Source organism: Musca vetustissima, unplaced genomic scaffold (genome assembly GCF_032173495.1).
Source record: "Musca vetustissima isolate MV318-11 ecotype Yass unplaced genomic scaffold, APGP_CSIRO_Mvet_v1 utg104476, whole genome shotgun sequence".
In the NCBI taxonomy this organism is placed as follows: Eukaryota; Metazoa; Arthropoda; class Insecta; order Diptera; family Muscidae; genus Musca; species Musca vetustissima.
In genome coordinates, this window is record NW_026882287.1 from 12051 (window position 1) to 37724 (window position 25674).

A 25674-nucleotide genomic window follows, 5' to 3' on the forward strand; every position below is an offset into this window, starting at 1 on the left:
AGTACCCAATAAGAAACCAATGTAGCAAATTTCAGCGACGCGCTAAAGAACTCCAAAATACCAAAATTTTTGGGTACCCTTATATGGGACCTATGCCTAAAAGAGACGAAAGACGACTTTATTTTGGCGATCTATCTCAATTCGTTTAGAGGCTAGAGTGATTACAACAGACAGACGGACAAAGTTAAATCGGCATAAAATTTCACGCTGATCAAGTATCTATATACATTATAGGGTCGGAAATGATTATTTTCATACAATGGTGGATGGTATAAAAAATGCGGCAAATATCCCAAAAAATTCCAAGAAATTGGAAATTTTTCATATAATTTCGATAGCTTCATAAATTCCTGCTGTTGTGGTTGACGTCGACGTTTTCTTTAACTATGCTGGCCTTTATCGGTATATGTTAACCGAAATGGCTGCAATTTGATATTTTGCGTTCTTAGTGATCCACTTTTTATGTTAGCTGCATTATAACAGTACCTCCCAAATTCCGGAGTTTGTTAGCATGTGAATTTTTTCAATCCCAAATTGCAGTTTTTATTATGCATACTAACTGAAAGATAATCTTCCTAACAACACAAGAAAACCAGTAAGGAAAGTAGTAAAGTCGGACTGGGCCGACTATATGATACCCTTCACCACTTTGGGTATATTCTTCATATGTATCCGAAAAGACGTTGCCTTTTTGAAGGAATTTTGACATGAAACTGAACGAACATAAATATGTGATGTTCATGTCTTTCTGTGTTTCGGCCTAGCTGTGGATCTTTAGTGCACAATTTACTTAAAATCGGACGAATATATATATATATATATATATATATATATATATATAAAATCGGACGAAACTATGTATGGAAGCTATATCTAAATCTGAACCGATTTTCACGAAACTTAGCACACATCATTCTGGACTTAATTCAATAGTCTATACCAAAATTCATGCAAATCAAAAGATTAGCAGGGACTTTGGGCACCAATTACCTAAAATCGGGCGAAACTATATATGGGAGTTATTTGTAAATCTAAACCGATTTTCACGAAATTTAGCACACATCATTCTAGACCTAATTCAATAGGCTATACAACATTTCGTGCAAATCTAAATATATATAGGGACTTAGGCAGGCCATTTACATAAAATCGGGCGAAACTATATATGGGAGCTATATCTAAATCTGAACCGATTTTCACGAAACTTAGCACACATCATTCTAGACTTAATTCAATAGTCTATACCAAAATTCATGCAAATCAAAAGAATAGCAGGGACTTTGGGCACCAATTACCTAAAATCGGGCGAAACTATATATGGGAGTTATTTGTAAATCTAAACCGATTTTCACGAAACTTAGCACACATCATTCTAGACCTAATTCAATAGGCTATACAACATTTCGTGCAAATCTAAATATATATAGGGACTTAGGCAGGCCATTTACATAAAATCGGGCGAAACTATATATGGGAGCTATATCTAAATCTGAACCGATTTTCACGACACTTAGCACACATCATTCTAGACTTAATTCAGTAGGCTATACCAAATTTCATGCAAATCAAAAGATATATAGGGACTTTGGTACACCATCTACCTTAAATCGGTCGAAACTATATACGGGAGCTATATCTAACTCTAAACCGATTTTCACGAAAATTAGCACACGTCATTCTAGACTTAATTCAATACGCTATGCCAAAATTCGTGTAAATCAAATGATTTTCAGGGACTTTGGTGCACCATTTACTTAAAATCGAGCGAAACTATATATGGGAGCTATATCTAAATCTTAACCGATTTTCACGAACATTAGCACACATCATTCTAGACCTAATTCAGTAGGTCTGTTACAAACATATGCACAAAGACATAATACCCTGTACCACAGTGTGGTGAAGGGTATAAAAAGTCGGACGGGGCCGACTATATGATACCCTTCACCACTCTGGGTATATACAAGGGATGCTCATATGTAAAATATCCTGTAAATAGAATAGACCTAGCATCTTTGGTGACCATTGAAATGGAATCGGATGACACCAACTGTGTGAAGTAAAAAAATATTTTAACTACATTAAAACAACCCATACACATACCATTCTGAAATTTATGAAAAATTGCATGTCATTCATTTGTATGAAATGGAGCAAAATATGTATGGTGCTGTATATATGGGCAAATGTATGCTGCAGCACAGTGCGCTACCCAAAATGTATCTGGACACCAAACTCAATACACATTATTCTAGGTTCCATTTGGTACGGTGTGCACTAGCATTCGGACAAGCTTTAGTAATTTGGTACAACATTAGGTGAAATCGGATGAAAATATATATGGAAGCTATATCTAAACCTGAAACGACTTCAATCCAATACACTATGCAATATTTCATGTAAATTGAACCGACGTATGCTCCTCCATTTACACCATTTGTATGTGGCAGCTATATTTACGTCTGAACCGATTTCTACAAAAAATATCTAAATCTGAACCGATTCCAATTAAACTTCGCATACATCAATCAGGACCTAATTCAGTACTCTGCGCAAAATTTATCTTAAACGGACAAATATTTGCAGTATGGTGCTCCCTTTACTTAAAATCAGAAAAAGTATATATGGGAGTTTTATTGAAATCTGAACCGATTTTAACGATTGTAACTTCACGAACGTCAACCTGATGTACTTTCAAAACGGTATGTAAATTTTTTTTCTCAATCGAACAAATATTGGCAGTATGGTGCTTCATTTACATAATATCGGACGAAACTATAGCTATATCTAAAGCTGAACGATTCCAACAAAACTTCACAGTCATCAAAGGGGACTTAATTCAGTACGCTGTGCAAAATGTTGTCTCAATCGGACATATATTGCGAGCTTGGTGCACCATTCACATTAAATCGGACGGAACTATGTATAGGAGCTATATCTAAATCTTCAATTTCAATAGGGTTCCTCCTTGATCCAATAAGTGACTTGTGCCAAATTTCTAGCAATTCCAGAATACAAAACGAGTTATTAGAATAAATTCGGAAGTCTATTGTTGAAGAAGTGAAAAGTGCTGTATTCTTTTCGGTTTAGCGGACGAAACTACGGATAAAGAGACAGCTATCAATATGTATAAGATTTTTGTATAGGATATCTAAAAAAGCAAGAGAATGTTTCCTTTGCTACATGCAAGTAGAATGATTAATAGGAAAATAATTCTCGACCGTCATAATAACCACAATAATCAGGTTGGGATTGCATCCAACATTTTTGCTAGGTTAAGTATATAATGGCACGTCTAATATGTCAGGCAATTATAATGAAGTGCAGGCCATTATTAAATCTAAATCGGGGGATATTATAAAATACCAATCGCAATTCATAAGATTTTACGAATTATAATTGGTAGATTACAGTTCACAGTGTATTTTATATACAAACAATTTATAAGCAGTCTGTTTAGAAGTACAAAACATACAAATGTCATTTAGGCAGAAGACCTTTATATCCAGAACTGATTATCTATAATTGGTCGCTACGCTATATATATATATATATATATTAGTTTGGGGGAAAATGAATTCATTATTTTTATCTTTATATTCATTATATATATATATATATATGCTAAAACTCGAGAACGGCTGAACGGACTTGAAATGCGGAAGTTCAGGGAAGGTTTAAAAGGTGAGAAAATATGAATAAATACCGCGAAAACTCTAAAAGCTGGCTTTTATAATTTCCATACAAATGCTTTCTAAATAAAATGTAGTCATAGAGACAGTTTGCATTTTGTGTCAAATTATTTTTTTTGTTTGAAAAATTTTAAGTTTCTGAAAGCAACCATAATGTATTGAAACATTTATTGTGAGAATGCAGATCATTAAGTGTACATGTTTTTCATAAAATGCACGTAAATTTTGGGACAAATGCAAGGATGAAAATCAGAAGACATTCGAAATAGATTTCTGATTCTAAGATACATGCCCTAGATTATTTTTCTTGAAACTTCAACTTCAACTTCAACATAGCGAAAATGAAACGGGAAATATGTATGGCGCCTTTTAAATACAATTCCATGAGAAAATTGTCAAAGTCTTTACAATACCGAAAATGGGGCGGGAACTGTATGTAGGCTTTATCAAAACTTGGTCCTTAATAGAAATGTTTCCGCAAAAATTTGTTTTACCCTTCAATATCCCGGAATGATATATGATATGAATGATATATGATACTACAATGGGAATGGGTATGTACTAAATTTTGTGTCTACCCGGAAACTTGGACCAATATTGATAATTTTTGGTAAAGAGGATTTGATCATTCAAAATAAAACATTACAGCCACTTTGGTTGAAACACTGGACCAAACTGCCAAAAATACGAATATTGTGGGTACCGCTATATGGGAGTTGCCTCAAAGAGTCGACCAATATTGACAATTTTAGTATGAATTCTACCATATAAAACCACCAAATACCAAATTAGGGTTACCTTTAAAATCGTGCTCAAATGACCCACATTACCCAAAAAGGAAGCTTAGGCGAATATGAAATTACAGCCAAATACCGAATATTAAGGGATACCGTTATATGGGGGCTATACGAATAGGCAAACCAATATTGAATATTTTAATTAGGGAGATTTTCTGCTTAATAAGTATCAGTAATATTAAATTAGTAGCAATTCTCTTACAAGCCCCCATATAACGGTATTGTTATATGGGGGCTACCCTAAAGTGGACCAAAAATTGAACATTTTTAATATCAAATATCTTATGAGTAGTAGAAATGTATGACCAAATTTCAAAGTTCTATCTTTAAAGTTCTGGAGGGAGCAACAAAATTCGCTCATAAGCATCAAATTGTAGATATTCAGTTTTGTAATGTTATTTTATGTGTGCTCTGACAAATTCTTATGGTGGAGGGTAGATAAACAAAGCAACAATACCAAAAATTATACATCAATCATATTGCTAGGCAAGGCAACGTTTGCCGGGCTCGCTAGTATATATATATATATATATATATGAACTATAGGACATGCTTCCGAATGTCCGATTTGGGCCAAATATACACCGTTTTGTTGTACGACTTGTTGCCATTTTAAATGCATTTCTGGATCATTTCCTCGATTTTATCGGCATTTTTGACGACCGGCCTAACATCTGGATACATATATTTCCTGAAATTCGCCTTCTGGATGACCTGATATTTGTGTCATGATATTAACTAAACAAAAAGTCGCCTAGCCTGCAACATTTCAAAACTCACAATAAAAATTTTAGCATGACAAGCTTAAATCGATTCCGAATTTCTAGGTAACCTATATTCTGGTTATAAAGAAATACACATATTTATGTTATCTTATATTTTTACTAATATATGAAAATACAAACATTTTAAACAAAAAATGGTTTAATCCATTGGTTTAATCCAGAACCTGTATGAGAACTTCTATTCTTACACGGAAAATTCATTAATATCAATTAATCTGTCATTGCCGCCTTAAAGTTTTAATTCGCACACACACAATATTATTTAGCACAATTTCTATTTAAAGTGTTACTGTATAAATGATATTGTATAAATCATATGTGGTTTAATAAAAAAAAACTTACCTCTAGTTATAGGTCGACGCTTAAAATACGGCCACAAATCTTGTTTGCAACAGACCAACTGTTCGTCTTTCTCCGTCTGACACAAAGTGGCATTTTTAGCCGTTAATGCTGTCGGACAATTTTGTAAACTCATACATATGCCGCTGGTTTTGTCAGGAAATATGCATCCAATTGGTAATGGTTCCTTGACCATTGGTAATGGTTCCATGACCATTGGTATTGGTTCCATGACCATTGGTAATGGATCCTTGACCATTGGTAATGGTTCCATGACCATTGGTATTGGTTCCATGACCATTGGTAATGGATCCTTGACCATTGGTAATGGTTCCATGACCATTGGTAATGGATCTTTGACCATTGGTAATGGATCCTTGACCATTGGTAATGGATCCCTAACCATGGGTAATGGATCCCTGACCATTGGTAATGGATCCCTAACCATGGGTAATGGATCCCTGACCATTGGTAATGGATCCCTAACCATGGTTAATGGATCCCTGACCATGGGTAAATTAACACGGTAGGAAGAAACTACGAATAGATTTGATTTTTATTTAAAAATAATCGATATGCGAATTTTATTTACAACTCACGATATTGCAAAAAATTTATTAATTTAGTAATCAGCATTTGTTATGGAGTTGATTTTTTGTTTGTTTTTCAATGAACCGGCAAAACGATGTTAACTTCTTCGTGGTTCGTCTTAGAATGTTTATTGTTGACACACGTGGGCATATCTATTCAATGAAGCCGTAAACTGAAGTGATAACCAGTTTTTAACAAAAGCATAGAATAAACGGAAATAGATAGATATATAGATAAATAAAATCATGGAATTAAATAAATTCAAAAAACAAAACAAAAGCAATAAAATGTTTTTATTAAAAATGAGATTTTTTTTTTTGTATTAAGATAAATCAACATGTTATCTTTACCAACGGGTTGATGTCAGTGCTAAAAGGGAACTTAATTAAAAATAAATTAAATAAATTAAAGAAGCATAAGAAATTTAATAAAATGTTTATTTTAAAAATTATATAGTTTTTTGTATTAAATAAAGGTTAAGGTTAGTCAAATTTCTATCCTTACCAACGGGTTGATGTCACTGCTAAAAGTATATTAAAAATTACATTCGTTTACATACACAGGGTTGCCATGCTAAGAGCACCAACTGATTTCCGAATGTTTCAACAAAAAGAGTGATATTTTCCATTTATAGAACCATTCAATTAAAATCGAGCATAACAAATGCTACTCAAAATGATTGCGGTGAACAAATTAACTGCCGATCATTGTTAAACCGTTTGTATAAAAGCCGACGAAATTAAATTTCAGATCGATATTATTCAATCCATACACATGCCATTCGATAATCTATGCACAATTTCATATGAAGATTCGGGAAGGTTTAAATCCATGGTTGTTCAATTTATATGAAATCGGACAAAATTTAGATATGAGAACTATATTTAGATCTAATCGGATTTAAAGATATTCCGTATTATTAAAAACTCTGAACCGATTTGAACAAAACATAAAACACATAATTAATAACTCAATTCAGTGCACTATGCGAAACATGTTGGACCATTTTCATAAAATCAGACCAAAATAGATGTGGAAGCAATATCTAAATCTGAGCCAAAGTATTTACGTATATATCGTCTCAATCAAACAATCATTGGAACTTTGGAGGAATATTTTGAAATTGAATGGAAATATATATGTAAGCAAGAATGATTAAAATACGCTCTTTCTCACGAATGCTCACGGCGAGAATTCGAATGTTTTCAATTTATCACGAATGATAAAGTTACAATGAATGAAAAAATTTCAACCACCAAACTAAACGAACGATTTTTGCTGTGTGCTATCACTCGTTTTTATGTGTGTGCGAACATTCTTTGGCGAATGCTTTAGAATTTATCGTCATAAATTCATTCGTTAAATGAGCACAAAACGAAAAAAATGTATTTGAATCATTCGCGAGCGAATTTTTGCGCAACCTGTATGTAAAGGAACCTATATCTGAATCTCAACTGTTGGTGTACTGGAACTTATAAAAAACATGTGGTGATCATCTGCAAATACCGATTCTCTAAAAAGTTGATATTGAACCACTGTACGACTGATTTTTTTACATACAGGTTCATTATCCGTATTTTATGATGCTTGCAAAAGAACTTAACGCTATTTAACATTCTTTTACAGAAAGATACATGAAATATTTATGTCTATATTTAAGAATTTTTGGTTTTATTATAAACTATGTCATCGATCCAATCGATATATTCTGAAACTCTTGTATATACACCGGGTATATTTAGAGCACAACCACGACCAAAAGAGGTAATCCCAACAACATATTGTGTATAAAATCCATCAGGATTAACGGAATTCATAATTAAAGGGCCGCCAGAATCGCCCTAAAAATAATAAAAAATAAAAATTTCTTCGAACTTGATTTGATTTTCAAAATTCTACCTGGCACGTATCACTGTTCCTTTCAAAATCCTGAGCACATAGCTGAGTTTCGTGTATACCATTAGGCAATGTGGTTTCGTCTGTAAAGTGTTGGGTACAGTTTTTATTCGGTATCACAGATAAATATGTTTTCAGCAAACTCTCAGATGTGGGACCAGCTGTAAAACATAATAATTGTTTTATTTGTAATTTTTTATGATTTTTTTCTGTTAATACCAAATTGCGTGGTTCCATAACCAATTGCAGTCAAATTAATCTTATCCAACGCATAAAGACTCCAAAGACAAGCTGAATTCTCGATGACATAATGTTCAAGTTTTATCAAAGCTATATCATTATATGACTCATTTCGTTTGTAGTCTGGATGGACTATAACTTCAGTAACGCCTATGGGTTTATTGGAAGAATCGGTTAAATTGTTACCACCAATTAAAACAACAGACGGTGGAGATCTAGATTAAAAAAATTAATAATTTAGTTTAAAGTTACATAAATTTATGAATAAATATTTATTTTTACCCATTTAGACGAGCACAATGTGCCGCTGTTAGGACATAAGTCGGTGTTATTAGAACTCCACCACATTTATATTCGTAGGGTTCATCGAAAAATGTTGACTCCCAACCTAAGGCCGCCTTATAGATGAGAAAAAAATAGCGAATCATAAGAGACAGTAGCAATATCAGATATACACATTTACCATAAATGGAAACTCCTTTTCTTTGGTAAGAAAACCTCTTATTATATTTACAATCGGAACGCCACATCCTATAAATATTAAAAGTTTTATGAGAAGGAAAAAAAATCGGGCGATAATCGTGCAAACACTGTATATCTCAAATCGACTCAGAAGTTGTATATTACAAACACTTATAAAAAGTACCACAAAATGTAAAAAAAACTGTTAAGTTCGGAAGGGCTAAACTTTGTATACCCTCCAGACGAACTGGGCATTTAAAGTATCTGTAATCGTATATATATATATATATATATATGGGCAATATTGCCAATTTTTTAACATAGTTGATGTGCCACAAAAACAAAAAAACTAATTTTTTGAAAATGGAATATTAAAAAATTGGCAATATTGCCCATATATATATATATATATATATATTGAGCTGTGCCATGGTACATTTTTGGCAAGAAGTTTTGACAAACGATGAGAACGTAATTACAGCCAAATCGCGTAAAATGCATATATCGACATTCTGATCAAAAAATGTTAAAAAATAATTTGATATGTACAAGTTCGCCCACTGTGTTTTAAATATTTATAAAATTTTGCATTGACCCAAAATTATTTTTTTATTGTTAAACAAAATATTTCAGTAAAAATATTGATGACATCATCACAAAACCAAGGTCAGATAAGTTGATGTGTTATGCTAACAAATCTTGACGCACAGCCAGATAATTTTAAATATATGCTAATATCATGTATCTATAACATTGAAACTTTAACAGCGTTTTTTTTTTAAGAATAGATACCTAATCAATAATCTGATCGAATGACATGGCGGCTGTTTGTGATCGATTGTTAAACTTTTATGGTGATAGAAACTACTAATATTAACAGTAAGAAAGATGTTTAGTTCGGCTGGACCGAACTTTTTATACCCTCACAATGAGGATGACAATCAAGATGTCTAAAATTAATGGGGGCTCCTAGGAGAAAAATCATATTATGATAGGACCTTACACATACCGAAAACCAGTAAGGAAGCAAGTTCAAAAGTACATACACGAGATGCTAATAGGTACAATATCCTTTAGATAGATAAATATAGCATCTTTGGTATACCATTGAAATGGAATCGGACGAAATTAATATGTGTATTATGGAGTATTTGAGCAACCGTGGTATACACCATTTGGTATGCTGTCACACAGTGCGCTATCCCAAATATATCTCGACACAAAATCCATAACTTCGGTGCACGATTTACATAAAATCGGACGAAACTATATATGGAAGCTAAATCTAAATCTGAACGTATCTCAACAAAATTTCACGGATGTCAACTTGTAGGAACATCAAAACGCAAAGCATATCTCAATCGAACAAACATTGACAGTATGTAACTATATATGGGAGCTATATCTAAATTTGAATCGATTGCAATAAAACTTCGCATACATCAGTCTGGACCTAATTCAGTATGCTGTGCAATTTTTTGTCTCGATCGGACAAATATTTGGTGTTTGATGAAACATTTAGTTAAAATCGGGCAAAAAATATATATGGGTGCTATATCTAAATCTGCACCGATTTTAGGGTTCTTCCGTAGGTCAAATAAGTGACTTGCACCATATTCCATCCAAATCAGATCATAAATGCGACCTGTACTTTATTCAAAAAAATACATGGACAGACGAATGGGCGGACATGCATAAATAAACTCAGAAAGTGATCCTATGCATATAATCAAAATGAACAATATGTCTATCTCGTTTCCTTTTGCCTGTTACAAACATATGCACAAAGGCATAATACCCTGTACCACAGTGTGGTGAAGGGTATAAATAGAGGCTATATGGGGACTACCCACAACGCGGGGCGAATATAACTGATTTTTGGGAGGAAAATGTTTTACAACATACGACTACAAAATACCAAATTACTGCGAATTCGGTTAAAAAACGCACTGAAAACCCTCAAAATACTAAACATTTGGGGGTACCGTTATATGAGCCGATATTTATAATTTTTAGTGGAGAGATTTACTACAGGATAAGAACGCAATGTTCCAAATTTCAACGGATTCGGTTGAAGAATGCGCTTACGAACCTCAATGTACCGAAAATTGGGGGGTACCAGAAAAAAATCGACCTATATATATTATTTTTAGTGGTGAGATTAAGGTCCGAATAAGAACCCATTTTACCAAATTTCAGCGAAGTCGGATGAAAAGCGCGCTCAAGAACCCCAAAATAATAAATATATGTGCGTACCTTTATATGGGGGATACCAAAAAAATGGACCGATATTTATAATTTTTGATGAAGAATATTGGTACCCAATAAGAATCCATTGTACCAAATTGCAGCGTATTCGGTTGAAAAGCGCGCTCCAGAACCGAAAAATATCGAAAATGGGGGTTACACTTATATGAGGACTCATCATCTAACTTGACCTGTCTGCAAACAAAAGACAACTCTATAGAAAAGTTTGACGATCTATCTCAATACTTTTAGAAGCTAAAGTGATTACAACAGACGGACATGATTATGTCGTCATCAATATATTATTATATTAGGTTAGGGAGAAAGAAATCCATTAGGCATGTCGTCGAAAATATCGATAAAATCGGAGAAATGATCGAAGTTAACCGTCATGTTAGCAAACGTAACATCACCCAGGAGCTAAAAATGGACCATACAACTGTTTTAAACCATTTACACAAAGCTGGATTCAAACAGAAGCTCGATGTTTGGGTTCCACACCAATTAACAGAAAAAATAGGATGGTGGGACTGGAAGTAGATTATTTATTATGAGTGGCTTCCATACGGCGAAACTCTAAATTCTGATCTCTACTGTCAACAACTGTACCGTTTGAAGATAGCAATTGGCCAGAAGCGGCCAGAATTGTCTAGCAGGAGAGGTGTCGTGTTCCACCAGGACAATCCAAATAGAGAGCAGGACTTCTATGAGAAAGACATTATGAAGTTACTTTTAAAATGGCAACTAATCATACAACAAAAAGGTGCATATTTGGACAAATCGGAAACCGAAACATGTTAAATAAAGTCTAATAGTTCATATGAAAATAATTGATTTCTTTTTCCCCAAGTACATATTTATAAGGACGGAAATGATTATTTCGATGAGTTACAAATGGTAAAACAAACATAATATACCCTCCATGTTATGGTGGATGGACTCGTTATTACGATCTTAAATAACACTGCAGTGTGCTGAAAGTCGCTCATATAGGTGATCAGAAACGTATGCAGATAATTTCAGTGAATCATCGCCGAAAAAGCCGATTGGTAGCCAGTTTATTTGATTCACAGTTTTATATTTACTGATTCTGTTTATCTTAAATTTCTCATTGAGAAATTCAGGGAATACCAAAAACCTGTCTTATTGTCATATTGATTAGTAACCGGTCACTGAATGTACTCAAAATATTTCAGCTAATAGATGATTTTAACAATGACGTATAACGTATAACTGGAACGTTTACATTGAAAGTGGTTTAAGACAATTTTCTAATATTTTGCTAAGTGGTATTAATTATACCCTTCACCACACTGTGGTACAGGGTATTATGTCTTTGTGCATATGTTTGTAACAGGCAAAAGGAATCGAGATAGACCCATAGTTACTTTCGAGAATATTCATAGAATCACTTTCTGAGTCGATTTACGCATGTCCGTCTGTCCGTCCGTCCGTCTGTCCGTCCATGTATTTTTGTGAACAAAGTACGGGTCGCATTTATGATCCGATTTGGATGAAATTTGGCACAGTTCACTTATTTGGCCCAGGGACGAACCTTATTGAAATTGAGAAAAATCGGTTCAGATTTAGATATAGCTCCCATATATATTTTCGTCCGATTTAAGGTAAATGGTGCACCAAAGTCCCTATATATCGTTCGATTTGCACGAAATTTGGCACAGCGTAATGAATTAAGCCTAGAATAATGTCTGGCAAGTTTCGTAAAAATCGGTCCAGATTTAGATATAGCTCCCATATATAGTTTCGTCCGATTTTATGTAAATGGTGCACCAAAGTCCCTATATATCTTTCGATTTGTAAGAAATTTGGCAAAACGCACTTAATTGAGCTTAGAGTGATGTCTGCCAAGTTTCGTGAAAATCGGTCCAGATTTAGATATAGCTCCCATATATATTTTCGTCCGATTTTATGTAAATGGTGCACCAAAGTCCCTATATATCTTTCGATTTGCAAGAAATTTGGCAAAACGCACTTAATTGAGCTTAGAGTGATGTCTGCCAAGTTTCGTGAAAATCGGTCCAGATTTAGATATAGCTCCCATATATAGTTTCGTCCGATTTTATGTAAGTGATGCACCAAAGTCCCTATATATATTTCGATTTGCACGAAATTTGGCATAACGTACTTAATAGAGCCTAGAGTGCTTTATTCCAAGTTTCCTGGAATGATGTGTGCTGAGTTTCGTGAAAATCGGTTCAGATTAAGATATATATATATATATATCCGTCAGATTTAATGTAAATAATGTACCAAAGTTCTAATATTGCATAGATCGATTGATTTTAAGTAATTGACACACCAAGGAACAAATATATGATTGAAAGAACAAAACGTACTGAAATTAGTATAACCCAACCTGTGAAAAGTTTCGTTGAAATCGGTTCAAATTTGGATATAGATTCCACATATATTTTCATCTAAGGTAATTGGTGCTTTTAAGACCCTATATATCTTTGCACGAAATTTGGCATAGCGTGCTGAATTGCGTCTATAATAATGTGTGCCAAGTTTCATGAAAATCGGTTCAGATGTATATAAAGCTCCTATATATATATATATATAGTCGCCCGATTTTAGGTAAATGGTGCACCAAAGTCTTTGAAAATCATTCCATTTGCACGAAATTTGTCATAGCGTACTGAATTAAGTTTAGAATGACGTGAGCTAAATTTCGTGAAAATCGGTTCAGATTTATATGTAGCTCCCATATATATTTTCGTCCGGTTTTATGTAATTGGTGCATCGATAGAATACATCTTAGGATACATCTGTTGAATATACCCAAAGTGGTGAAGGGTATCATATAGTCGGCCCAGTCCGACTTTACTACTTTCCTTACTGGTTTTGTTTGTGTCTTTGTGCCCTTAAACACAATAGAATATACAAGGTAATATGTTTTGTAAACTTTCTAGAAAATCAAGTCTTGTATCGAAACCTAAAATGGACTTAAACCACTTTTAAAATAAACGGCTCACTTGGTTCATTGATACTGAATCGAGGTTGTTTTCGAAATCAGCAAACAATAATTTATGAAATTCTATATTATATCTGGAATATGGTCTGCAATGACATTAAATTCAAAATATACAAATTTACTTAGAAACATGTACGTTATTTTGAAAATACAGGGCATTAATCCGTGTAGTTCCTAATTAAGTCACTTTTCTGATACTCACCATCGGTTATTTTTCTTGGTTTATATTCCTGCCACAAGTTAAATTTGCAACATACATAGATGCTGTTGTCATCTGTGTAACATTCCGATATTTCTTTTCCCGTTATGGCTGCTGGACAGTCGTTTATAGGCGTACATATTCCTTGTGAATTATCTGGAAATTTACAATCTAACTGCAACTGATTTGTTTGATTGATTTGAACCTCGGGCAATGGCATCACTAAAAATGTGTTTTTATTAAAACTAAAAATATAACTAACCACATATTATGTTGATATAATTACCACATTGAAGAAGATTGAACGTTAGAATTGTGAAAATAATTGCGCTAATCATTGAATCCGACAATGCAAATATTTTGTTCTAGTCGTCTTGGTGTATTGTTTATGAATGATTATATTAGAATTTTTTTCGTCAGCCGGGTTTAAAGCTATCATAATAATTTTATTGTTATTTTGAGTAATACCTCTCGTCGTTGCACTCAATTCTGGTTTATTAATATCTGCATTCTGAGATATGTTTACGAAAATTAAAAATTTTTAAAAAACAACAAGTATAAACGATTTTAAGTTTGGCGGGGCCGAACTTTTTGTACCCTCCACCATGACAATCAAAATATCTAAAATTAATGGAGGTTCCTAGTAGAAAACTCATGTTATGATAGAACCTTGAACATACCGAAAGTACGTGAGAAAAATATGATTGAAATGAGAGAATACAAAATACTAAATAACAGCCAATTTGATTGAAAAACGTGCCAAAATCCCCATAATTGGGGTACCATATTATGGGGGCTAGCCTTAAACGTGGGTCAATATAAAAACGTCTGTATTATCAATTGGTTGTAAAATGTGTCCAAATCCCAATATAGGTCCACATTTTCTGGTAACCCCCATATAACCGTACCCCCCAATTTATGGTATTTTAGGGGTTTTAAGCGCGTTCTTCAACCGAATTCGCTGAAATTTGATACATTAGGTCCTTATTAGGTACCAAATTTCTCCACTAAAAATTATAAATATAGGGCGATATTTTCGTGTAGCCCCCAAATAAGGGTGCCCTAAATTTTTGGTATTTTGGGTTTCTTAAACGCGTTTTCCAACCGAATTCGCTGTAATTTCGTATTTTGTAGTCGCATATGGTAACAAATCTCCCTACCAAAAGTTCTTAATAGTTACCCCCCTGCACCATAGTATGGAGGGTATATTAGTTTTGTTTTTCCGTTTGTAACTCATCGAAATAATCATTTCCGACCCTATAAGCATGCCCGTCTGTCTGTTGCAATCACTCTAGCGTCTAAACTAATTGAGATAGATTGCCAAAATTTTGCATAAGCTCGTCTTTTGTTTACAGTCAGGTCAAGTTCGAAGATGGGCTATATCGGTCCACGTTTAGGCATAGACCTCATATAAGGGTACCCCCCAATTTTTAGCTTTTCAGCTGAATTCGCTGATATTTGGTATATTGGGTTCTTATTGCATACCAAATATCTCCACAAAAAATTATAAATATAGATCGATTTTTTCGGGTTAACTTATTAGTTCCGTGTCTTGGGGTTGTCACCATATAGGCGTATTCTACCATAATATAGGGGATAGTCGTTTCTCGAAATAGTCAGTTTTTACCCAACAAACTATGGTATTCTAAGATGATTTAGCCACCGTTTGAAATGATTCTGCTTTCTAAGGATATCGAGATAAAAAATCGAACCTTTTTAGTATCTCCCCCAATATAATTATAACTCCTGAAGGAAGGAATTGTGATACAAAACTAAAATATTCGGTTCGAAATTGACTTATATCGGTCACTAATTAGGCAGAGCCCTCATATAATTATAACCCCAAATATTCGCTAGTTCCTACACTATGTAATCAATATTGGTCCCTCTTTAGGTATAGTCTGATATAACTTTGTAATCTAAATTACGGTAGTTTGAGGAATTTATACTCGACCATGCGTTATCAGTATCAGTCCACGTTTTTGGATTTTCAGATTTTAGAAAAAATCCCCATAAAAATTGCTGAAATTTGTATTTGGTGTACATTATGGTTTACATAAATCGGTTTGTAGAACTATCAGTATAGGCCCACTTTTTGGTATATTCCCTATATTTTCCCGAACTTAACGCTTTTTCACTTATTTAATACAGATGTGTGTTATTCGATGAAAAACCAAAATACCAAATAACAGCCAATCCAGTCTGTCTAAAATTCCCAAAATTCAGTGTATTGGTGAGTACAGCAACGTACACAGGATTTCATTTCGGGGGGGGCCCGGTAGTACAAAATTAAAAAATTCGCTGTTGCAAACATAAATTTACTGTGAAAAAAATTCATTTCGGGGGGGGGCCGGGCCCCCCGGGCCGCCCCCCTACGTACGTCCCTGGTGAGTACCGTTATATGAGGGCTACACCAAAACTTTGTCTGATATATCCCATTTACAATAACAATTATTCTATGAGGACTACCAATGTCTGTGCAAAATTTCAGGGCTCTATCTTACATATTGCGATCTCTATCGTGAGATCAACAAAGTGATGGGTATAATGAGATTCATTTCTCGATTTTAGTCGATTTTAACAACGTTTTTTCCCATTAAAACTTATCCACAGAACATTTTCTATATAGACCCATGTCTTGAGCTAATGGAATACGATGTGCAATGTTAAATATAATTGGGATTTTCAATTATTTCTTTAAATTAAAAAGTTGACCCATTATGAGGGAGGTACTAGAAAGAATGATTAGTCCTCTCCTTCATAGGTTGTGCAAAGTTGTTTGGCGCGATATGATAAATAGTTCATGTTTATAAAACTTCGCGTCGAGTCCGGCTGGAATTTCAACCCTGGTTCATAAGACATCGGACATGTTGTCCGGCGCTTTAGCGTTCGAAAACATACACTTAAGAGAAACAGATAAATTATAAATAAACCAGTAAGGAAATATGAATGGTCAGATATAGAAGCTATATCTAAATCTGCACCGATTTCAACGATTGCAGGAAATTTAAAACACATCATTCTACACCTAATCCATTACGCTGTACCTAATTTCGTGCAAACCGAAAGATATTAAGGGACTTTGGTACACCGTTTACCTTAAATTGGACTAAAATATATATGGGAGCTATATCTAAATCTGAACCGATTTTCACGAAATTTAAAACACATCATTCTAGACCTAATTCATTACGCTGTGCCAAATTTCGTGCAAATCGAAAGATATATAGGGACTTTGGTGGTCCATTTACATTAAATCGGACGAAAATATATATGGGAGCTATATCTAAATCTGAACTGATTTTTCCCAATTTCAATAGGGTTCGTCCTTGGGTTAAATAAGTGACCTATTCCAAATTTCATCCAAATCGGATCATAAATGCGACCTGTACTTTGTTCACAAAAATACATGGACGGAGTATAAAAATTATGAATTGAAGAAACTCGAAACAACAAGATTTACAATAATGTTGGCTACTCCTTGTTTAGGAACTACTTCTAGCTTATGATCTAGTCCATCAACTTGGGCAAGCGTTTGTAATGATCTTAAGCCTTCAGTGTTCGCTAAACGAATTAGAGCCGGGAGGTCCAGGACTCGGAGTGATGCTGATTTTATTGAAATTAGATTGAGCTTAGGTACTACTTATGAGAAGTAAGATCCTTGTCTAGTATTGGTTGTGTAATAATGTAGTAGATTCAGAGATGTAGTTTTTAGTACTATTTACAAAATATTTACATAGTTAACCATTAATTTCAAATATTTAAATAAGAGTTGCATTTAAATGATTAATAAAATGTATGCGTTTATACTATAGCAACTAATATTTGAACAAAAACAGAGTTGATCCGCTTCTAAATTTATTTTTTGGGCAAGATGGACTTATATTCGAATTTGATTCGAATCGAAGTTTGAAAGAAATAGGTGTGTCTGGGTACTCTTCCAGTAACATTTACTCAGTAAGTTCTAGTTCAGTGAGTAAGCCGTGTTTACTCTATTTTGCGATAATACTGAAAAAAGTAAACAGACAACATTTAGTAAGATTTGGAAAACATTTCATTTGCGCCAAACTAAACACCAAACAAAGGACGAACACAATTCTTTGTATTGCATTTAATATTAAAAATAAAATAAACAATAAAACAAAAATTGATTTGGTAATTTCCCCGGAAACATGTAAGCTTCCTGCATCAATACATTGCCCTATTTTTATACCCTTCACCACACTGTGGTACAGGGTATTATGTCTTTGTGCATATGTTTGTAACAGGCAAAAGGAAACGAGGTAGACACATGGTTCCTTTTGAGAATATGCATAGAATCACTTTTTAAGTCGATTTATGCATGTCCGTCCGTCCGTCTGTCTGTCCATGTTAAATTGTAAACAAAGTACAGGTCGCATTTATGATCCGAATTGGATGAAATTTGGCATAGGTCACTTATTCGGCCTAAGGACGAACCCTATTGAAATTGGGAAAAATCGGTTCAGATTTAGATATAGCTCCCATATATATATTTAACCGATTTAATGTAAACGGTCCCTATATATCTTTCGCTTTGCACGAAATTTGGTACAGCCTAATCATTTAGGTCTAGAATGATGTCTGCCAAGTTTCATGAAAATCGGTCCAGATTTAGATATAGCTCCCATATATAGTTTCGTCCGATTTCATGTAAATGGTGCACCAAAGTACTGCTTAATCATTTCGGTCTAGAATGATGTCTGCCAAGTTTCGTGAAAATCGGTTCAGATTTAGATATACCTCCCATATATAGTTTCCTCCGATTTCATGTAAATGGTGCCCCAAAGTCCCTATATATCTTTCGATTTTCACGAAATTTGGCATAAAGTACTGAATTGAGCCTAGAGTGATGTCTGCCAAGTTTTGAGAAAATCGGTTCAGATTTAGATATAGCTCCCATATATATTTTCGTCCGATTTCATGTAAATGGTGCCCCAAAGTACCTATATATCTTTCGATTTGCACGAAATTTGGCATAACGTACTGAATTGATCCTAGAGTGATGTCTGCCGAGTTTTGAGAAAATCGGTTCAGATTTAGATATACCTCCCATATATAGTTTCCTCCGATTTCATGTAAATGGTGCCCCAAAGTCCCTATATATCTTTCGATTTGCACGAAATTTGGCATATCGTACTGAATTAAGCCTAGAGTGATGTCTGCCAAGTTTCGTGAAAATCGGTCCTTATTTAGATATATCTCCCATATATAGTTTCGTCCGATTTCATGTAAATGGTGCCCCAAAGTCCCTATATATCTTTCGATTTGCACGAAATTTGGCATAACGTACTGACTTGAGCCTAGAGTGATGTCTCTCTGTCTGTCTGGTGTTCGTCCGGTTTTATGTAAATGGTGCCCCAAAGTCCCTATATATCTTTCGATTTGCACGAAATTTGGCATAACGTACTGAATTGAGCCTAGAGTGATGTCTGCCAAGTTTTGAGAAAATCGGTTCAGATTTAGATATAGCTCCCATATATAGTTTCGTCCGATTTCATGTAAATGGTGCCCCAAAGTCCCTATATATCTTTCGATTTGCACGAAATTTGGCATATCGTACTGAATTAAGCCTAGAGTGATGTCTGCCAAGTTTCGAGAAAATCGGTCCAGATTTAGATATAGCTTCCATATATAGTTTCGTCCGATTTCATGTAAATGGTGCCACAAAGTACTTATATATCTTTCGATTTGCACGATATTTGGCAATTTGCTAAGTTTCGTGAAAATCATATATAGTTTCGTCCGATTTCATATAAATGGTGCACCAAAGTCCCTATATATCCTTCAATTTGCACGAAATTTGGCATAACGTACTGAATTGAGCCTAGAGTGATGTCTGCCAAGTTTCGAGAAAATCGGTCTATATAGCTCCCATATATATTTCATGTTAATAGTCCTGTTTAATATACCCATAGTGGTGAAGGGTATCATATAGTCGGCCCCGTCCGACTTTACTACTTTCCTTACTGGTTGGAACTGAGTTTGGCTGAGTTTGCAAAATCTTACTGCATAAAATTATTTCAGTAAACTCCAGTAAGTTTGTTGTTGTTGAACTGTCAAACTTGCTCTCTCACTTGACTCTCTTTTACTGGATTTTTGGGTAAACAGACAACATTTAGAAACATTTCTTAACAATTGTTACCAAGTATCGAGTGAACAGACAGAGCTAATATATAACTCCCTTCGAGATTATCGTCTGAACCAGCCAGGTAGACATGCATATAGAATAACGTTCCTAAATCCACTCCAAATTGCCTAAAACCGATTTGGTACGAATTAAAAAAATCAATATCCCCACAAATGTTCAACTTTAAATAGTCTACTAAATTAGTCTACTGACTACCTTTGGTGGTTCACATTCCACATGAAGGGTTAATAAGGCTTTGGCAAAAAAGCTTAGCGAAACAACTCGGTTGTTGTCAATACTGAATAAGCTGTGTACTGTACACAATCGTACTATTTTGTGCATTAGTGTTCTACTCTATATACTTGCAGCTATGTTATTTAGGTAGGTATGATAATTTTTTATCCTCCACAATAATTGAAACAAGTGACAAGGTGTCCAGTTATGCAAATGAGATTTTTATTCACTACGAAGGCAAATGGGGAGAGTGTGTTAGGATATATATTTGAAAATGTGTACCTACTCGTATATCGGAAATTAGTTAAAAGGGTATTTCTTAAAATAATTTTTTGAAATAAAAAATATTCTTTTGATAGTTTTCGGTACTAAGATTTCAAACCCAGTAAGAATTAATAACTCTTACGTCTGTAAACCGTCGCAAAATTTTGGATTTTTAAAATATAAATTATATTCACAAATATATGACATTTTGACTTTGTCATTTGTAAACCGTGGCCCGCAATGTTACAACATGTTATTGTTGTAAAGCTCAAAGTCTCCAGATTTTAAATATATAACGTTTTTTTCAGCTCTACATGAAATGGACTTTTAGGGAAGAAATTAGATTACTGGACAATAGTGCGCTGTACTGTAGTAAAACGACTAAGTGTAAGAACAGAAAATTATCACGGGAAATTTGTGATATATAACATCTAATTTGAAGGGGACTCGTAATTAAAACACATTGAATTTTGCTTAAATTCCGTTGATATGCACCCTTTGAGCCTCGAATTTTATCCGTGATTATAGAATAATTTCATTCACACAGATTTAAGGCAACTGTCCTAAATAGGATATGAACAAAATATGACATCGCTACATCCTTTCATTCGGGAGATACAGTACATTCCTTCTGGAAAATAAAAGTCCAATATCAATATAACCAAAGGCGATATCGACGAAAAAATCATTTTAAAGCTCTAAAACATTTTGTTGCCTGTGGGCAACATTGGGCGGTAAAGGGTTAAAAAATATATACAAAGACATATAAAAAAGTATTAGTCGGTGTTGACGATCCTCAGCCTATGGTTTGCGGGGGGCTACAGAATAAAACACAGGTTTAATTATATGCTTTATATAAAGTATATGTTTTTCAAAGAGTTGGCCATCTTTGGAGAGAAAACATTTTTGGATTTGAAAAGTTTGGATCAAATTTGGAGGAAATTGGATATTTTGCTAGAATCATATGAGATTTTTAAAATGTCGACCCTTGGTGGTGGAGGTGCAAGAAGGAGTTGACCGATAAGTCTCATCTTCCAATATTTTACAGGCATGGTTAAAATATTAGCTTGCGAAAAGATTTGTAAAAAAAAGTATTTTCATTTTTAATTTCCAACTTTAATTAAGTTTGAATGTGCATATTTGGCATAAAATCAGACACTACAAACAATTGTATAGCATTAACAAATTTTTCCAATTTTTTACATATTGTGGGGAAGGTACCAGAAGAAGTGGAACGATGGTCCTATATTTAGATTTGATCTAGGATGCCTTGATCTAGGCTAGGTAAAAATACCACTATTAATTTGTCTGAAACATTCGTAAATCGACTCTAAATTGTATGTATCGGATTTGGTCCAAAAAACATTGGGTATAAAACCAATATTTCGATGAGGCACGTTTTTGCCCTGTTTAACAAGCAAAGTGTATATACCCACATTAGCCAAATCATTTTCAGAAGGCCAAAAAAATATGTAAAATCTATACAAATTGTCAACAGTTCAAACTGTAAACCTAAAATTGAACCAGTGAGCGGAGCAGTATAGTCGGACGGGGCCGACCATACGATACCCTACACAATTACCACGGAACTCAAATTTTCTGCGGATGTTTATTCCGAGCCTGGGCAATACTTCGTGATATTGGCATCCTCTTGCCCAATTAGAGGTAAACAGCACCTCTTCCTCACACTGACATATTTTCCGAATATTACGAGTATTCAGTACAGCTATTGTCCAGATTCCCTTCACCGTGGGTTGTGTTGTGATGTTCGGCTTTCATTTGTGGTCTATATATCAACTCGAAAATAACACAAAAAATTAAGTTTTCGGTCCACTTCATTGCAAAATTATTATCTTATCATCATCGAAAATTATAGGCGTTGTCCTTGACCATAACTGGAACCTTATGGAACATTTCAAAGCGATCAGCGCTATAGTTACGTGCTCTAGAGTGATAATGAGTTGCTAAATAATATACGGATACGGAGATACCTGTAAATATTTAGGTGTAACTCCCACATCCGAGCACATACAACAATATAATTGGTATTAATTTGAAGGTCAACCACTCCTCTTGGATATAATATCAACTCCTCGGGTATATATCCTTCAGGGGTAAATATTTACGCTATAGAATACAAATTTGTCATTTTTCACACAAAATTCAGGGTCCATTTGACCCGCTAAATATTGACCAATCTTTATCAAAACAGGCAAGCTTATTCTTTGGCCCGATCCCCTTCTCCATGCAAAATTTCACGATGTTCGGGCCATTATTGCGACCTCTGGAGCGACCAGAAAAACCGACAAAAATTTAGTATTTGGTCCATTTCATCCCCTAAATATTAACCGATCTTTCCCAAAAAAATAGGGGTCTTCATTGGCCAGAACCCATCCTACATGCAAAATTTCGTGAAGATTGGTCCATAACTGTGGCCTGTATCGTGTTTACAAATTATAATGGACAGACGGACGGGCAAACACACATCTATAGATTGACTCAGCTAATCGAGATATGACTTCTTAAAGGTGGGTCTAGGACCAATATTTCGCGGCGTTACAAACTTTTGGGGCTGCACAAAGCTATAATACCCTGACAACATAGTTGTGTAGGGTATAAAAAGTCAGCCTTTGTATAAAAATGTAAGATCATTTTTTTATAAAAATAAACAACAATTCGAAATAAAAATTCAAATGTAGCAAATTCTCCTAAAGGGCATTTTTGACTTCGAAAGGAAGTGGCCCAGGCCCCCTAAGATTATTTTGTTCATTCAAAAAATTAGTTCTGCAATCAAATCTTTAATTTTGTATTTTGATTTTTCAAAGTGGCGAATGAGCAGTGCTTTTACATATTACTAAAGTATGGGCATAGACTAAAAACCACGATATAATAGAACGCCCAACATACATTCTGAAACGAGTTGTTGACGAAGATATTAGAAATATCGGTGCATTAATTAAAAATATGAATTTGGTGGAATTGTACAACTGAACAAATATTTCTATTTCAATACATCGTATTTCAATGTTTGAACTAAGTAAACTGTTTCAAATTCATTCAGAAGCTCAAAAAAATCCCAAATTTTTTACACCATCTGTTATCTGTGAAAAGAAAGTACATAAATATATGCCGAACACAATATAGATTAGTCAGCCACAAAGTGGTTTCCCTATTAAATCAAACGCAAATGGCAATAGCTGCTGGGATTCCCTCACATTTTTTGTCTTCATAAAAGACAAACGATGATGTGACGATGCCTATGTCAATTATACGATCTTGTTTTACAAGCAAAGATGCAATAGCACAGCTGTAGCTAATATAAATACAGCGATTGGCTTGAGTACAAATTAAAACTCATCATCGTTTTGTCAAAGAAAGTACGAACATATAAAATTCAATATGTTCTCAAAGTCACTTGAAATTATTGTTGTTTTGGCCACATTGGCTCTTGCAAAAGCTCAATTTGGAGGTTCCATAACTTCAAACAGCCGCGGCGGAGCAGATGTATTTGCTAGATTGGGTCATCAATTTGGAGATAATAAAAGAAATTTGGGTGGTGGTGTTTTTGCTAGTGGAAATACTTTGGGTGGACCAGTAACAAGAGGAGCATTCTTATCAGGAAATGCGTAAGTTTTTTATGATTTGTATTCTTTTCTGAAAATAAAAAAATATTTCGTATATTTTTAGTGATCGTATTGGTGCCTCGTTATCACATTCCAGAACTGATAACTTTGGTTCGACATTTTCACAAAATGTTAACGCCAATCTTTTTCAAAACGATCGACACAAACTGGATGCCAATGCCTTTCATAGTCGTACACATTTAGACAATGGGTTCAAATTTAGTAAAGTCGGTGGTGGATTTGACTATAATCACGCTAATGGTCATGGAGCTTCGGTGACTGCTTCCCGGATACCCCAATTGAATATGAACACTGTCGATGTGACTGGCAGAGCTAATTTGTGGAAATCTCGTGATCAAGCCACAAGTTTGGATTTGACTGGTGGTGTGTCCAAAAACTTCGGTGGTCCCCTTGATGGTCAAACTGACAAGCATGTTGGTGTTGGTTTAAGTCATAATTTTTAACATTAGTTATTATCTGATTATACACATTTTTTAATTAAAGAATGTAATTGGTAAAATTGCAAGATATTTTTCGAAATTATATACATGTAGTTAATATTTATATAGTCAAAATATAAACGTGAAGTATGAATATAATAAAAATTAATATGTAGAACCCAGTGTTTTTAGACCTATAAATGCATAAAATTGAAATGATTTCATTTTAATATATTAAGTTGGGGAAAAATTTTAGGCGCTTGGCTTGCATTTTCGCCTCTGTCAAAGAAAAACTGTAAAATTGCCGAATTTTCTCTTTGTTCACTTCCATTTTTAACACCCTGTAACTCACAACTGAATGCACCAAACAAAAAAACAACAAAATAATTTTTTATTGCGAAATGTCATCCTTCCAACGAGCATAAATCTGAAATTGTTCGATCGATACTTTACGAGAAATCTATCAGTACAGTCATCTGCCGGAAAAATAATGGATATCTTTTTCCACATTCTAATATTTTACAATTGTTTGTGTGTACGTATAGAGGTGGAATCCTGAAATTTGGGTTTAAAATTACGTTGAAATGTATGTGTACCAAACCGTATCAAGCTTTGTACAATTTAGATTCAGTTAAGGGGACCCCCCCCCCCCCCATTCTCGGGGCCAAATTTTTTTTGATTTAATTCGAATTTATACTAATTCAAGAATGTCCTTACAAAAT

The 25674-nt window shown here is 34.2% G+C and overlaps 1 protein-coding gene and 1 pseudogene across 1 annotated transcript; one reads left to right on the forward strand and one right to left on the reverse strand.

The window, feature by feature from the left end:
- Nucleotides 1-7859: 7859 nt before the first annotated feature.
- Nucleotides 7860-8866, reverse strand: LOC133328548 (serine protease snake-like). Its single transcript, XM_061537108.1, has 5 exons — nucleotides 8804-8866; nucleotides 8623-8738; nucleotides 8320-8555; nucleotides 8104-8261; nucleotides 7860-8045 (listed from the first exon to the last, which is right to left on the reverse strand). The coding sequence occupies exons 1-5, from the start codon at nucleotides 8804-8806 to the stop codon at nucleotides 7860-7862; spliced, it is 699 nt and encodes a 232-aa protein (XP_061393092.1). The 5' UTR covers nucleotides 8807-8866.
- A 15422-nt stretch (nucleotides 8867-24288) lies between these two features.
- Nucleotides 24289-24982, forward strand: LOC133328549 (attacin-A-like; annotated as a pseudogene).
- Nucleotides 24983-25674: the final 692 nt, after the last annotated feature.